Source organism: Propithecus coquereli, unplaced genomic scaffold (assembly GCF_000956105.1).
Source record: "Propithecus coquereli isolate 6110/MARCELLA unplaced genomic scaffold, Pcoq_1.0 Scaffold154, whole genome shotgun sequence".
NCBI classification, from domain to species: Eukaryota; Metazoa; Chordata; class Mammalia; order Primates; family Indriidae; genus Propithecus; species Propithecus coquereli.
Window position 1 is genome coordinate 2,221,539 of NW_012139858.1, and position 17,315 is coordinate 2,238,853.

At 40.3% G+C, this 17,315-nt stretch overlaps 1 protein-coding gene across 2 annotated transcripts in view; it reads right to left on the reverse strand.

Annotated features, from left to right (window-relative positions):
- NPR3 (natriuretic peptide receptor 3) overlaps positions 1–17,315 on the reverse strand; it is a 65,624-nt gene that overhangs the window by 46,225 nt on the left and 2,084 nt on the right. For both annotated transcript variants that reach the window (XM_012640516.1, XM_012640517.1), the window contains exon 2: positions 8,651–8,773. In XM_012640516.1, the coding sequence (XP_012495970.1) occupies positions 8,651–8,773 (123 nt within the window). The remainder of the gene's footprint in view (positions 1–8,650; positions 8,774–17,315) is intronic.

Consider the following 17,315-nt stretch of genomic DNA (forward strand, 5'->3'; position numbering starts at 1 on the left):
GTGCAGTGGCTCACGCCTGTAATCCTAGCGCTCTGAGAGGCCGAGGCAGGAAGATCACTTGAGCCCAGAAGTCCGAGACCAGCCTGAGCAAGAGTGAGACCCCATCTCTACTAAAAAAATAAAAAAAAAAAAAAAAAGAATGAAAACAGTAATTCTTAATAAATGTAAGACAAGCTAAATAAATATCTATTCACAACCATAACTGATACTATGACTTCTTGCTTTTGTGGGCATTTCTTATTGTGATGTGTCAGAAATGTCTCCGATATCGGGGCTGTTGAACACTAGGAAGGCAGAGATCGGCTTGGCATGACGTCCCATCAGTGGGGACAAATTTAATTCAGTAGACAACTGGGTGCCTCTGGAGATTTATGAGCGGAACAGAAGAGTGACATGATGAGAATCTGGCCTTGGGAAACAGCAATGGATTAGGGTGGGGAGACGCTGAGTGTTCACAGCCGCGGTAATCCAGGCAAGAGGTTACCAGAGGTTATATGTGGGAAGTCACACACCAAAAAAATTAACAAGGGTTCTCTGGGTGGTTAGAATTAGGAGAAAGTTCTCTTTCTCTCTCTCTCTTTCCCTCTCTCTCTCTCCCTCCCTCCCCCTTTCTTTGCATTTTTCTGAACATAGTAAATTTTCAATAAAAAGTATTTACTACTTTTATAATTGTTCACGGAGGATTATACAGGAAGGATGTCAAGACTGTACAACAACAGGTAGGGAGCGAGGGACAATGGAGAGGGGGCATGTCACAGAGGACTCCAAGCGGAAAGGGAAAACGAGTTATCATTGGAAGAAATCTCGGAGCCAGATGAAGGAGGAGGGGTTTAGGTGGACGTGGGAATAATTTCAGGTAGGGCTGTGGTCAACCCAAGACAACTGCAGAAGGTCCAAGTGACAACACCAGGCTGGAGCTGGAAATAGCATCTGAAGCCAGAAAGAGGTCTGAGGGCTAGAGACAGCTCGCGGTTAGAACCCAGGGCTCCCTGGCTGGATAGGGAAGAGGGGGCAGAAACAGCAGGGAGAAGGTAGAGCACAGACACTTTGGGGATGTTATTTTTAGTGGGCAGGAGGAGTAAGAGGAGACACAGTAGAGCTAACGGAGAACCAGAAGAATGCTGTGTCACCAAAGCTAAGAGCACAGGATTACCAGAAAGAGATGGATGAAAACATGATTGAGTGCTCTAGAGCTGCGCTGTCTCATAGAGGAGCCACTGGCCATGTGTGTGACTATTTAAGTTTGCATTAATTAAAATTTAAAATTCAGTTCTTCAGTCACACTTGCCACATTTCAAGTGCTCGACAGCCACACGTGGCTAGTGGCTGCCATACTGGGCAGCACAGAATAGAACACAACCATCATCACAGAGAATTCCACTGGGCAGCACTGCTTTAAAGGCGTGGAGGCACGGTCCCAGGTAAGGCTGACGGTTTGGAAATGAGAAGCTTACTGGTGACCTTGAGGAAAGAACTTTCAGAGGAGTGGTGGGTACTAATGTCATATTAAACACCCAAGCTTGCATTGAGAGTGAGAAGGATACAGAATATTTGTGAAAGAGGAAGAAGTCCACTCAGCACCAAGCCCTGTGCTCAGTGTTCCTGTTGGCTGGGGAGCTGGTGCCAGTGAGGGGTGCCCACGTTGGGGTAACTGCCATCCCGTGGCTCCTGATGCTTACCAAGGACCTAGCACATAGTAGCCTTCAGTATATGTGATCTGAATGAGTAACTGAGACATCACAGAATCTGCCCAAGGAATGAACGCCTGGCATTCACCTGGGCTGGCCCCATGGCACTATGGCTCTTCAGCTCTGGTGCCATTTAAGTGAGAGAAAAGCATTGCCCTCCTTGGCTCACCCACCCTCTCCAAATGACCCGGTATTACATGCTTGCCACAGTGAGATTGGTCCGGTGACACCCATTATTAATAACAGCACCCTTTACTGGGTGACACCATTGCACACAGCTCTGCAGAGCTGCTCTGCTTGCATCATTTCATTCTTTAATTCTCATAACAACTCTGAAAGAGATTAAGTGCACACCCTATCACACAGATGAGGAAACTGAGGCTCAAGGAGATCAACATGCCCAAAGTCAGTTAACTAACAAGCAATAGGAGGATTCAAGTGCAAGCCAGACCCCAGACGCTGGTGCCCTACCCAACCTGTGTTCACCTCGTCGGAGTTCAAGGTGTTCTAAGATTTAAAACTGCATAGGCACCTAATGGGTACAATGAACACTATCTGGGTGGTGGGCACATTTATAGCCCTGACTCAAGCCATGTAACGAAAACATTTGTACCCCCTTAGTATTTAAAATTTAAAAAAAAAAAACTGCATATGCAGGGGACGACAAAAACATCAAAAATGAAAGTAGTAGAGGAAAAAATATGGGAAGGGGAAATGCCAAAATGCTGTTTAGTAACTGTCACAATTGAAGGATTACGTGAGAATTCTTTTTCTTTTCTCTATGTTCCAAATTGACTTTAATGTGTATATATCACTTTTATAACAAAATACAATAAATCCAACCCCTCTACAGTTTTTCTGTTATTTTTTCATTTTTAGCCAATCAAATAATTTAATTCGTGCACATCACAAATTCTACTATACTTCTGTCCTCGCCTTAATTAGTGCCCTTTAAGTTCTCAGGAAGGCAGGAAGGCTCTACAATAATCTTAACAGTCCCAGACAGGATTGGCCAAATATTAATAACCTGCTACCTTACCTACATTCTAAAAAGATAACACCAATGGACAAAAATGCCAATAGGTGCTATTAAAAGCTCTACAGTGCAATATATATCATCTCTCTAGATGTTTTTAAACCTATCTTTTAAGTGTTATTTTTCAATTATTTGAATTCCCCCATAATACACTGCATATTGAATTCCTATAATTGTATAATTTAGGCAAATCTGAGAATTTTTGTGAGTGCTCACCAAGACCACACAATCTAGCAATCACTAAAAATGGACACACGAGCCAATACATCAGGTAAATAGTGATTAAAATAGAGGCCTTTTTCTAGAACAGATATAGGGTTTGATGTGAGGAAACCCAATGAGAGGTGCATGTTGAAGAACTTTATTTTCGTTAATATATATCTGATTTTTAGGGCATAAAATTTACTTGCATGGGCCTTGCTTGATGTATCCCAGAACCCTGGTCTGGTCACTCTGCTCACCAGACGATTCTGTTTACTGCTTCTATTCCAAGGAGGAAGGTGCTTCAAGGTCTGTGAAAGACAAGGACAGTTGCTTCTCTACATCCATTCTCCCTTCTTCCCTTGGTAACAGATACCTAAATTGATTTAGGGTAGCAGTGCGTCTAGTTAAAAACACATATTTCCTGACCTCTGTTGAAACTAGGGATAGCCAATGATACATAAGCAGAAGTTAATGAGTCTAGCTTCCAGGAAATCCTTTCCAAATGAACCATGTCAACTGGGAAGGTCTCTTTTTGCCTATTGTCTTTTCCCTTTGTCTTGCCTAGAATTAAGACATGATCCCTGGAGCTCTAGCCATTATCTTTGCTCTTAGAATGTACTCCATGCTATAAAATCAAGAGAACAGGAAAATAGAAGCAGCTTGATTCCCTGATGACATTATGCGACCACCATCCCTGCCCTGGACTCCTTTCAGGTAGGAGAATAAACCTCTACATTTGTTTAAATCACTACAATTGGGTGTCTTGGTTATGTGCTTGCAGATGCAATTCCTAATGCATACTGGTCCTTAGGATGTATTACATTAACATTGGTTAATTTGGTAACTGAATGCATGACGCTAAATCTATCTATAAAACTACCACCACAGAAAAATGAACGAACTTAACTTCTAACTTTTTAAGTACTATGTGCAATGGTCAAAGTAAACCAAGGCTAAGAATAAATGCAGCTAATAGTCATTAAATAGTTATTACATTCCAAGAAGTTTGCTGGATATTTTACATAAATTATCTCATTTGTTACTCAATCTGATGCCAGAAGGTAAATACTATTATTATCATTAGAAGAAACTAAGGGAGAAGAGGGCAAGGTTAAGTCACTCTGCCAGGGTTCAGGCTCTTAACCCTTAGCTCTAGAGTTAAGAGCTAGTACATGGCACAGCCTCTCAGGCAGACCAAACCAGACCCCAAACTCTGAGCAAACATGGTATAAAAGGCAAAATAAAGGGAATCTAATCAAAACATCAAGTATACTTTATAAGAGCACTCTGTATAACTATGTGCAATTAAATTGTCAAGAAGCAGAAAAACCGAACTCACGTGAAAGTAAGTTTTTAAAAGTTGTCCAAACATCACCAGCAATAAGTCATATAGATGTGACTTCTTTTTATTTATTTATTTATTTATTTAGACAGGGTCTCACTCTGTTCCCCTGGCTGGAGTGCAGTGGCATCATCATAGCTCACTGCAACCTCGAACTCCTGAGCTTGAGCAATCCTCCTGCCTCAGCCTCCCAAGTAGCTGGGACTACAGGTATGTGCCACCATGCCCAGCTAATTTGCTACTTTTTGGTAGAGATGGGATCTTGCTCTTGCTCAGGCTGGTCTCAAACTCCTGACCTCAAGCAATCCTCCCAAATCAGTCTGCAAAGTGCTAGGATTACAGGCATGAGTCACTGCACCCAGCCGTATACATACGACTTCTTATACACTAGTATTATGCTTTGCAAAGGACGCAGCATCATTTTTTCAGTATTCTTGCCAAAATGTATAAATTCAATCTTATCACGAGAAAAGACCCAATAAAATCCAAAACATTCTATAAAATAATAGATTCATCAAAAGTGTCCAAGTCATGAAAGACAAGGAAAGATTAAAGAGCTATCACAGATTGGAGTAGATTAAGGAGACACAATGAACAAACGCAGTGTGGGATCCTGGATTGGATCTTGGAACAGAAAAAGAACATTGGGAGGAAAAGTGGTAAATTTCATACAAGGCCTGTAGTTTAGTTAGTAGTAGTGTACCAATGTTAATTTTCTTGTTTTGATAATGTTACTATGGTTATGTAAGTTGTTAACATTAGAGGAAGCCTTGTAAAACACATACAGTCATGCACCGCATAACGATGTTTCAGTCAACAATGAACCACACATATGGCAGTGGTCTCATAAGATTATAATACTGTATTTTCACTGTACCTTTTATATGTTTAGACACTCAAATACTTGACATTGTGTTACAATTGCCTACACCGTTCAGTACAGTAACATGCTGTGCAGGTTTGTAGCCTAGAAGCAATAGGCTGTACCACATAGCCTAAGTGTGTAGTGGGCTATACCATCTAGGTTTGTGTGAGTACACTCTATGGTGTTTGCAAATGACAAAATCTCCTGATGGCTCATTTCTCAAAATGTATCCCCATCGTTCAGTGATGCATGACTATACATGTAGTCTCTAAACAGGCGAAGCATCCCTAATCTGAAAATCAGAAATCCAGGATGTTCCAAAATCTCAAACTTTTTGAGTGCCAACATGACACCACAGTGGAAAATTACACACCTGACCTCATGTGATGGGTCAAAACGAAGATGCACAACACACGGATTATTCAGCATCCCCAAGGGAAAAATAAAATTATCACCAGGCTATGTGTATAAGGTGTATATGAAACATAAATGAATTTCGTGTTTAAACTTCAGTCCCATTCCTAAGATATCTTATTTTTTTAAGGTATCTTATTATGTATATGTAAATATTCCAAAATCCAGAACAGTCTGAAATTCAAGACATTTCAGCCCCAAGAATTTTAAATAAGGGATACTTAACCTATATTATTTTTGTAAGTTTTCTATAAGTCTAAAATTATTTCAAAATAAAAAGATGTTTTAAGTTGTCCAAAAATTACTTCTACAAAGAAGTTAGTTGCAAATATAAAATTGAATTGTTTCCATATTTCAAGGAATATTCCTATGGTATATAAACTGTTACAGAGCGTGGAAAACAACAAAAGTATCCCAATTAATTCTATAAAGCTAATGTGAACCTGATATTAAAATCTGGCAATAACATCTCAAGGCAAGAAAACTATTCTCAAATCTCACTCATGAATATAGATTCGAAATCCTAAATAAAACAATAAAAATCTAAATTCAGCAATGTATCTTTAAAAAACATTATAACAAAACATGCTTGATTCTGAGAATGCTATGATGGCCCAATATCAGGAAATTTATTAAAAGAATAGGTCAAATGCAATTGATAAAATTCCATTATTCATTTCTGATTTTTAAAATCACACTTGATAAAACTAATAATAAAAGGACTTGAACATCTACTTCAAGACAAGAAGACAAAAATTAAAATATCACCAGAATAATATTATTCTGGAAGCTCTTGCTAATGCAATAAGAAAAGAATAAGAAATATTAATAAGATGTGCAGCTATCAAAATAGATGAAAAGCTGTCATTGTTATTTGAAAATAATATAAAAACTATTAGAGCACAGGTTTAATATGTGGAATTCTTGCAGACTAAATAAACAAAAACTCTTAGCTTTTCTGTATAACTACTGTTCTGTTACAAAATGTAACAGGAAAAGATCATGATCATAAAAACAAAAAAACATAGAATACCTAAGAATAAACTCAACAAGAATGGTAGAATATAAAGGAAGAAAATTGCAAAACTTTGCTTAAAAACATAAAAAGAAATTCAAACAAACAAAATAACATCCAAGTTAGATTATGCAGTGTTAACAAGGATAGAGGGAAACAGACAATCTCATACATTGCTGCAAAAGTGGAAATTGGTTAACCTTTCTACAGGGCAACTTGACAATATCTGTCAAAACTTAAATGCACACAACCTTTGAGCCAGCAATTTTACTTCTAGAAATTTACTTTACAGATTATATATGTATAAATATGTGAGGTTACTCAACATAGCATCGTTCTTAACAGCAAAAAGCTGGGAACAACATAATATTGAAAAATAAGAGATTGATTAAAGATACCATTATCAACATTATAAAATGCTACATAGCCATACTATAAATAGTATCATTTCATTGAAAAATATTTTTGTAAAATATATATATGTATAAAATAGGATATACGTACTTCTAAAAATTATCAAAATACTTTTATCTGAGTGGCATAAATATGGTAACTTATTTTCTTCCTTGTGCTTTTCTATGTTTTCCAAATCGTCTACAGAATCACGTATTATAATTAACAAGGAAAACTAATACAAGCTTTACCTGTAGATAAAACTAATTCTAGTAGCTAACATTTGTATTAAGTACTAGATGCACAATGTGCCTTCCTATGCATCGCCTCTAAGTTCTATATTTGCAATTGCCAACTTGCAAAACTCAGAATACATCTTTTTCATTTTCGCCAGTTTCTACCACTATCTCGATGAACTCAATACTGCAGCCAATAATATTTAATATAATTGCATCCTGATCTTCGGTTGAGAAGTGAAAATTCCACTCTGCCATGTAAAGGAGAGAGAAAAAAACATTATGCCCACAAGGAGGGTAAAATAGTGTGTTTGTCTTGCAAGCCTCAAATCTCTGATTTTATTCACTACAGGAAGCAGTGGCTACTTTTGTCTCAACAACTTTTCTTTATCCCCATGAGAAGTGTGTTTTATTATCTGTATATACACAATGATCTACGGCTTAAGTAAGCCAGGATATCAGGGCAGGAAACCGGGGAGTATGTTTTAAGGTTTAGATCCTGTCCAACTATATCTCATCAGCAAGAACTGGGAAGTGGAGCACAGTATAAACACACCATTTGTGATATGTGCACTTACGCTTCCCCTATGACCGCTCAACTTTGAGCAGCCAGCGAGCAGCATTTGAGAAAATGTTCTGTAGCCCTCCAGTGTCTACTTCAGAGACAGCCCTAATCACATCTGGGGGGAAATGTTTTCTACCTGTGATTGTGATGACCTCCTTAAAAACCCTCCATCACAGGAACCCCGGGAACTTCCCCAGATCCATTATAAGGAATTAAATGCTTTAAGTCCACCGATAGGTGGTTCCTGAACTTGTATATAGGAGAAGTTCAAGGTGCAGTACTCTGGAAGGAAGGGGAGGGTTGAGGGCAATAGCTTCCAAATGTTTTTACCTCGCTGTACGGTAATAGTTTTTGATTTCACACGGCCACCCATTACAAACATATGTTTAACACACATACATACATACACACAAACATACAATTATATTACTAAAATAAAAGTTTTATAAAACAACACACATGCTAAGTGTGACACGCCTTGCTCTATTCTATTCCATCGTGTTCTGTCCTAGTCTATTCCATGCTACTAAAATTCTGCCCAAATCTCACTACAATTATTCCAACAGTTCTTCATGGTGACAGTTGGAAAAGCACTGGGCAGGGGGATTTTGGGGCTGGATTATGATCATTTGGAGGGTGAGAGTGGGCTACACTCACCCCCAGACAAGTGCATTGACATCACAGGTACATGGTATCTGTCTACTCTAATTGAGTTGTCAGAGAAGAAAAGCTGGAGAAATTATGAGAAGTTATGGGAGTGTTCAAAATCACAAATTTCCAAAATCATATTTACAGAAATCACATCTACAGACTTAATTCAAATTTTTTGAATCTTCCTCACAACCTCTCTTGGACACCTTAGCAGAGGAGGGGAAACTGGAAGCAGAGTTACCATAGGAAGAACTGTTGAAGAGCTCGATGTTGAAGAAGGCGTAGTCTCCGCTGGTCATGCCGTGCCTGTGTGCTGCCAACATGATGCTCCGGATGGTGTCGCTGCTCGCACACATGATCACCACTGGGGGAGGAACAGACAGCACGCGTGAGACACCCCTTCACAAGGACATCGAGCACGCCTGCACGAGTGGGGAACATCCAACTAGGAATGGGGCACTTACATAGTCCTGAAGTATCTCCTGGCAAATTACTTGCTAATTATGAGGGGGAAAATAGTAAACCATAAGTTTACTACAGAAACACAGGGGACACTGCCATAACCAAGATGGAAGCCAACATCACCAACCATGGGAACACAGAGTCGTCAGCCTCCTGACATAACACTGCAAGGACCAAAAACATGCAAATGGGCAACCTGCATCTAATCAAAAGGAAGCAGCCCCAAACCCAGCTTGGGAGACAGCCTGTAGAATAAAATGGTCAATTTCATGAAAAACAAAGACAGGCTTAGGAAATGTTCTAGACTGAAAAGAGACTTAGAACAGAAAACTAAATGCCACGTGTGATGCTGGACTGCATTCTGGACCTTAAAAAATAAATAAATAAAAGTCTTGTTATAAAGGACCTTATGGAGACAGCTGGTGAAATGTGAATAAAGTCTGTACCTTAGATAATAGAATTGTGTTTGCATTAAAGTTTTTGCTTTTCATAATTATACTGTGGCGATGTTAGTGAATGTCCTTATTCTTAGGAAACACACACTTAAATGCTTAGGGGTAAAGAAGCATGATCCTGCACTTACTCTCAAATGGTTCATAAAAAGATAGCATTATCTGCGTGTATAGTGTGTGTAGATAGGTGGATAAATGGATGGCTGGATAGATAGGTAGGAGAGGACAGGAGAAGGAAAGGGAGAGATTTGAAATCGTAATGCAAATGTGGCAAAATATTAACAATTGGTGAAAATCTGAGGGAAGGCTATACAGAGAGGTAATTTAACATTTTCTTACATCTTTTTTAAAAATGTACAATTATTTCAAAATAAAGTTCCTTTTTAAAAAAATGCATCAAATAAATCACCAGATTTGCCCAGTATAAGAGAGGAAAGAGTGTCAACTGCTTTTTATACTTAATAGCACGGTAAATACATTTTCCTGAAAAAGCAAACTCACTGGTTTTAGAGAGAAGATTCTTTTGGCAAATCAGTGGATGCAGTGAGCGCTCTGGGCTTTCTGCTGCCTGAATTTTAAAGCATTATTCTCAGGTTGTCCCAATACACACAGGAAAGAGTTAACAAGATTCCAGGCCCCTCCCCTGTGTTCTCCCAGTGTATAACCACATGGTCGGGTTTGAGAGGCTTTAAGCAACTCCAGAATATTGTTGCCTACCACATAAGAGCCACACAGGCTGGAGCGAAGTGGGGACTTTACCATTACCCAGTCAATTTGATCCCTGTCGATGGTCCCTCGGCTCTGTGACCAGGACCACTATGTTTTGCCGCATACGTTCTGTGCAGAGGAGAGACCTGGAGAGACCCGGGTGCTGTAAACCGCATTATCACGATGCATGCCAGCCCTCCAAGATGTGTATGTTCTTTGTAAAAGCATGGGTGCTGAAAGACGTAAAACAAACTTCAGGCTATGCCAAAGCGGCCTTGGCAACCTGCATGGAGAGTTAAGCTCTTGTTGATGTTTAGTTTACTGTACACGTTAATTCAGAGTGTTAGATCATAACTCTGACATTTCACACTACAAAAGGGCTTGGTGTATAGGAGAAAAGCTCTAGAGATCATTTCTAAAAGAAGACTCCTAAAGATCCATAACTACGGGAGTAGGTGTTGTTTGCACCTGGAGTATAGTTATATATTTAAGATAAATAATCGAATTCTAAGGTGCCTCAGTAAGGAAGCTTTCAAAGAAACTCCTAATTATTTATTATGACTTACACACTCGTTTTAGCTCTGATTTGATTCTATCCCTGTAAATGAACAAAGAACCAAGGTGTCCCACAAAACGGCTAACAACAGGCTGAGGCTGGACAAGTCTGAAGAGTGTGGATTCCAAGGGCGAGTGTCTCCAGGAAGCTCTGGCTGATCGGCCACCAAGCGGCCCTCACCATTTTTCGAGCAACTGATCAAAGTCCAGGGTCTGGCTCTCAACCCCCAGATGCAGAACCTGATTCTGTCAGCACATAGAGAATAGTGTCACAACCTCTTTTTGACACCTTAGCAGTTTAGGGGCAGATTTCCAATAACCCAACTCAGATATTTACAGATGATCTGAAATGCAGATTACTTAAATTCAGTGAAGACCAGAATGGTTATGAATACATTTTTATCAGTGTGCCCTATACCTGCACATGCTAACTGGAGAGACAAATTATAAGCATTAGAATGCTAGTGAGGATAAAATCAGGATCAGGATCAGCTGGAGGATTCAGGTGTCAAAGGCACCAGGCCTTGATAAGCCTAAGCAACCATCTAAGAGATATAGCTGGTCCAGGACCAAACAGGCTGTGTGCTAGGGCCAGATCACAACCTTCTCCAAGCATTGCCCAACACTGGCTTCTGTGACACCTTTTTTTCCATTTTTACATTCCTGGCCTATCTCCTTCTCTTTCTCCCTGCTATGGTTTGATCATGCCCCCCAACATTTCATGTGTTGGAAACTTAATCTTCAAATTCATAAGTTGGTGGTATTTGGAGGTGGGGCCTTTGGGAGATAATTGGGATTAGATAAGGCCATCAGGGTGGGGCCCACATGATGGAATTGGTGGCTTTATAAGAAGAAGAAGAGACCTGAGCTGGCACACACTTGCCTCTCACTATGTGATGCCTTCAACCATGCTACGATACAGCAAGAAGACCCTCACTAGATGCTGGCACCAAGCTCTTGGACTTCCTAGCATCTAAAACCACGAGCTAAATAAACTTCTTTTCTTTATAAATTACCCTGTCCGTGGTATTCTGTTAGAGCAACAGAAAATGAACTAAAACACTTCCCATCACCACCACCATCAAGCCCTTCCAAGGGACATATTCTTCCTTCAAATGTTAATACCCACTTAGATTGAGCAAGAGCGATGCAGAGTGGCATTGTGCCTGTCCAAGCAGAGTTTGATTATTTTAGATCTTATCCATTCTGTGTTGACCATGCAATTTAACTCTCAAAAGGAAACCCTAATTCCCAAGTTCATGGGTGGAGCATTGTCTTTCTTGAATAAACCAAACCCATAATGCGCATTATCATCCAGTTTTATTTCAAGTTGGAGCAAGCACTTGATGACACCGGCAAAGCAGTCAGTGCAGAATCCTAGATTTCTGTCATATTCCCCAATCTCTTAGGGATATCTCATTTGTACCTAATTGAATAGCAAGTATTTTTAGCATCTTGCCTTTATACACTCTATCAAATTGTTTAAAATATTTTTCATTAAAGTAGCTTTCTCTTCCTACTCATGTTTCATCAGTTTACATAATAACAACTAATTTAATTACATACTTACAATAATAAGCACAACTGGCATAAACAGATTTGGAGACAATTCTTGGAAAGTATATGGAGAAGTATGAGCAGTGTATCGCATACTCAGGAGAACTATACTAGCTGCCAACACCTACCAACACATGATAAAATTTACACAGGAACAGAGGACATCAGCTAATCCTGCAACCTACATAAGTGAAGGTCAGTTAAGGCGATTTCTGTTGCATCTAAGCATATTTAAATACACAAATATTAATTTTTTTGGTCAAATTGTTAAACTTCTAACAGAGAGCGTGATCGGGCTCCAACTTTCTGGATAGACTTTTCTTCATCCTGCTCTATTTTCTCCTTCTTGCCAAAGAACTTGCAATGTTCCATGCCATCCGCACCATCTGGTTCCTGCAATGACTTCTGTAAATGGCTTCTCACTAATGCAGCACATTCTTGCAATCACTCTAAGAACAACAGAGAGAAATGCAAAGGGGTGGCTGGAGAAGAGTCACCAAAATACAGAGAATCAAAAACATTCCAGATAGTATACCTAAGTTGGGCGGATATCCTTTCCCCAGTTTTCCATATGGAGCAACCTCTAATGGGTTAATATTACTCATCTCTCCATGTGCCTTTGTTTACCCTCTCCGCACCCTCAACAAGGGGAAAAGAAGTGAACAGTCTGATTGGTGAGCCTAAAACTGGGCATGCTGCACTCAGTCCTTTCTTCCTCTTTGGTCTGTGTCTGCTTGCAGAGAGCACACTTTATGGGCTACTTTTGTCATGAGGTAAAGGGTTGGCTCCTAGAGGGGGATTTACTGCATGCCCCTGCTAATTCTAAGAGGAAGTAATACCAAGTAGGCTCTTTTGGCAACAGATCTAAATCCATGTTCTCCAATCGATTTTATCAACAATAAAAAGGATTTTTTCATATTCTCCATCTGACTCCTAATTCATCTTCCATGTAATCCTAAACTTAGAAGGGAAAGCTCAATGTTACTGCATGGAAGAAAAGTTAGGTATACCATGTCCTGTGAACTGAAAATATAATAACAAAAATGGAAAACTCAATAGGAATTTTAGAAGTGGTCAAAGACATATCCAAGCAAGAGGAATTTTTTTTTAAAAAGGCAGGTGTAAATAGGAGAAAGATAAGAAAAGTAGAGAATCAATCCGGGAGGTCTAACATCCAAATAAGAAAAAAATCTAGAAAGAGAAAACCAAAAAAAAGGAGATAACATTATCAGAGAAATACTTTAAGAAATTTTCCCACAATTTAAAAAAACATGAGGTTCTGGATAGATAGGGCCTAGCGAGTGCACAAGGCAAAATACTGGCATCAAAGCACATTATAATGAAATTTTAAAACACTAGGAGCAAAGAGAAGATTCTAAAAATTTCCAGAAAAAACAAAATAACACACCATAAGTCTAGAATTCGAATCAATTTAAGCTTCCTAATAACAACACTGGAATTTAGACAACAATGGAGCAATACTGTCAAATTCTGAGAGAAAATCATTTGCACAGAATTCTGTAATTATGTATAAGGGTAGGATGGAAAAATTTTTTAGTGACAAAAGGTCTTAAAATTTAGGTCTCATCCATCTTTCCTCAGAAAGCTTCTGGAAGATGTGCTCTACCAAAACAAGAGTATAATCAAGAAAGAGGAACATACTGGGATCAGCTCAACAGAGAGGTGATGGGAGTCCCAGGAAGGTATAAAAGAAAGAACCCAAAGCGGCAACTGTGTAGCATGCCTGGAAAATAAGCTGAAACAGCTCAGGAGGCCTAACATAGAGAATTAGAAGATGATTTAGTTACAAATCCATAGCAAATAAACAAAAACAGTGTTTTTTTTAATCCCAAGGAAAACAAATAGGTCAAGAAAGGAAATGCCAGAATAGTCATCTATACGGCTCAATTGCAAATATCATTTAGAAGGTAATAATAATATCAATACCAAATACTGAGCTAACTAAAAAAAAATTTAAGGAATGGGGTCTCACTATGTTGTCCAGACCGAAGTGCAGTGGCTGTTCACAGATGCAACCCACAGCCTCAAACTCCTGGATTCAAGTGATCCTCCTGCCTCATCCTCCCCAGAAAAGTCTTGACACAACCATACTGGAAGGATGACTGGAAGGAAAGCTTGCATGCGTGATTAACGGGCAGTAGAAGAGAACTAATCATCATTTTCCACTGGGATACCAAGAGATAAGACCTAAAACTGAAAAAAAAATCAAAATTATTATAGCAAGTTATTGAGAGATATAAAGGCAATACCTACAGGAACAGCTACAAGAGTTGAAAGTAGTTGCCTCTGGAAAGTAAGAAATGGGGAGTAGGAAACAAGAATCTTTTTTTCCTACTAAGATGTGTAATTTTCTGATTTTAAACTGTGTTATTATATAACTGACATTGGTAAAAATAAAATCTAATTTTTTTATAAAAAGGTTTCTCTCTGGCTGTTCCTACACTACACAGCAGTGTATATCATTTGCAAAATAGAGACTGCACCTTTATTTCTGTTGTTCACAAAGCTCTATCTATTCCAAAGGCCTTCAGAATTTCTACACCGCAGCCTACAAGGCTTCCTTTCCCCTGCCGTGTGTTAGTTATTTCACAATTATCATGTACTCTTTGTTTAAAAATTCTGCTTGAGTACTCAGTCATTCACCCCAGACTAATTCTAAAAATAAATGACTATTGTATTGATTAAATACTGTTGTCTTTACAGTCGTGATGCAGGCCCAGATTAATGACATATATAACTAAAAGTATAACACTACAGTTCTTACAAAAACATTTGTGTGTGGAATACTTCTAGGTCTGCATCGTATAGGGTGTGTAGATAGCTACTGGCTTTCATTGCATGAAAAAATTATTTCCTTCTAAACATGTCTTTTTAAAAATGAATTTATTGTGAAGTGTGGAACATTGAGGGCAGTATAAGTGAATCCATTTTAAAAAAAGATCATTATTTAAATATATATATATATATATATATATATATACTCAGGTGTGTGTATTTCAGTAATATTAGCTAAAGATATGACAGGAAAAAGATGTTTTTAAATTATTGACTTAGGTGGGAAATCCCTAAAATGAAAGAACAGTTACTGTCTCTTAGTTTTTCTTTCTGTAGTACGGCACATAGCCAAATGAAATTTTAGTCATATTATCTTTGAGATGGTGGGATTGCCAGTTTTTACCTGGTAAGAAATTCAAACATTTGCAATCTGGTTTTAAAGAGAAATTTAACCTCAAAAGAAGTGCTAAAAATATTCTCACCAAAAGAATGGGGCTCTTTCTACTTTAGTACATGATGGATACTATGGAATTTTCAAAGGCAAAAATACTGTCAGTTGCATTTTTACACTCCGGTGAGTGCAAATCAGGACCATTAAATAAATATCAGTTTGGAGAGGCCTGATACCCACTCTACTCATTTCACAGAGAAGAAAACAGATGCCAAGTAGAGAAGCCAAATCCAGAAGCATCTGCTTCTCAGCCCAGGGTTCTTCCCCATGGCATGGCCTCACCTTCTGGGTAAAGGTGATTATTGTCACATCTATAAAATAATTATAACAACTACAGTAAAAGAGCACATTTATTGAGCACTTAGTATACACCTGGCACTGTTTCAGTGCATTCCTGAGTTAGCTCTTTTAACCCTCCCAGCTCCCCAAAGATGTGGGTGCTCCGCTACCTCACTTTACCTGAGAAGTGGAGGTGTGGAGATTTAACAGCAGTCCAAGAGCTCCCAGCCAGTGAGTGGCTGAGCCACAAATTCCACTGAAACCATATACTAAACCCCTATTTACATTAACTGCTTATGGTGAAGTAGCAGAACTCAATGTGTTTGTAAAAGATCCCCTAAGAAAGCTTTGTTATCAAGCAACTCTCTCTCCTGAGAGTAAGGAATTTCAGAGAGGAGAGAGGGAGGGGCAGCTTAAAGGAGAAACTTTTGTTTCATATTTCTAAATATCTGCCAAGTCGCTGTTGGAAATACCTTTTAGAGTAGGAATCATAAAATAGTAAACTTATCACCTGTAACATATACAGGTCAGCGGAGCGAACTTTCACCGCTACATTCAAACTTGGAAGAAAAAAAAAGCTCAAAGAAAAGTGGGAACATCTAGGAGGCTTTTGGAATCAAAGTAATAACCAGCAGCAGCAGACTGCAGCCCAAGCCCTCTGAAGCCCGAGGAGCAACACTTCCCCAAGTCCCTCTAGAGCACTGCCGCCCTTCCTGCCCCCAGGCCTCAGCCACCAATGTGAGGCTCAGGGCCCCCGAGCCGCCACCCCGTGCCCTCGCCTCACCCCCATCTGAGCTGACGGATGCTCTGGGCCTGGTATCCCAGGCCACGTGCACTGTGGCCACCGCCAACACTGGGACCTACAGGGCTGTGGCAGCACAGAAGTGTTCGCAAATTGCGGATCCCGCCCGTAGGGGGACACACCCCCATGCCCCAGCCAGCCCTGGGAGGTCTCCGACTTCTAGCTCCCGGCCCTCAAAAGCAGAGAGCTGAAGAAAAATGTTCCAGGGGCAAGAGCAGCCCGGGATGCTGCGCTAACATGGGAACTGGGAGTAGGGAGAAAAGTAGATGTGAGTTCCTCGACCCGGCACGTCAGCAGCCGCTGGACACAAATGCCCTTTTTCATAATCAGCAAAGCCGGCGCCCCGCCTGCTTGGCGGGCAGGGATTCGGTGCAGACAGCCCGGAGTTCGAGCGCTCAAAACGTGGTCATGCCTCCCCACTGTCAACAGCTCCTGCCTCTTCGCTCTAAAGGGTGCGTTCACTCGAGTCCGAAGTGGCCAAACTGGGAAAGGGGGTGGCTGCAGTGCCACCCTCGATGGCTTCTCTGCCCATTCTCACCTGTTCCTGAGGCCCCCGGCCTCAGTTTGCGCTGCCCCTCACAGCCGGCGCCCAGGTGCCCGGCCATGCCAAGTTGTGGACGAGCCCCGCTCCCCTTCGGTCTCACCCGCGAGGCCCTGGGGCTGCGTTCGAGGTGCGTGCGCGCCGAGGGGGAGCAGAGGCGGGATTCCCTGAGCGCTGCGCACCTCAAAAGCGACGCGAGGGAGAAGGGATCTGCGCTGTGCTGGAAACTCAACCCGCCACCCCGCAGTCTCCCCTGCCGCACTGGGGGGGTTCTGCGCCTACGTACCCGCGACCACCAGCTCC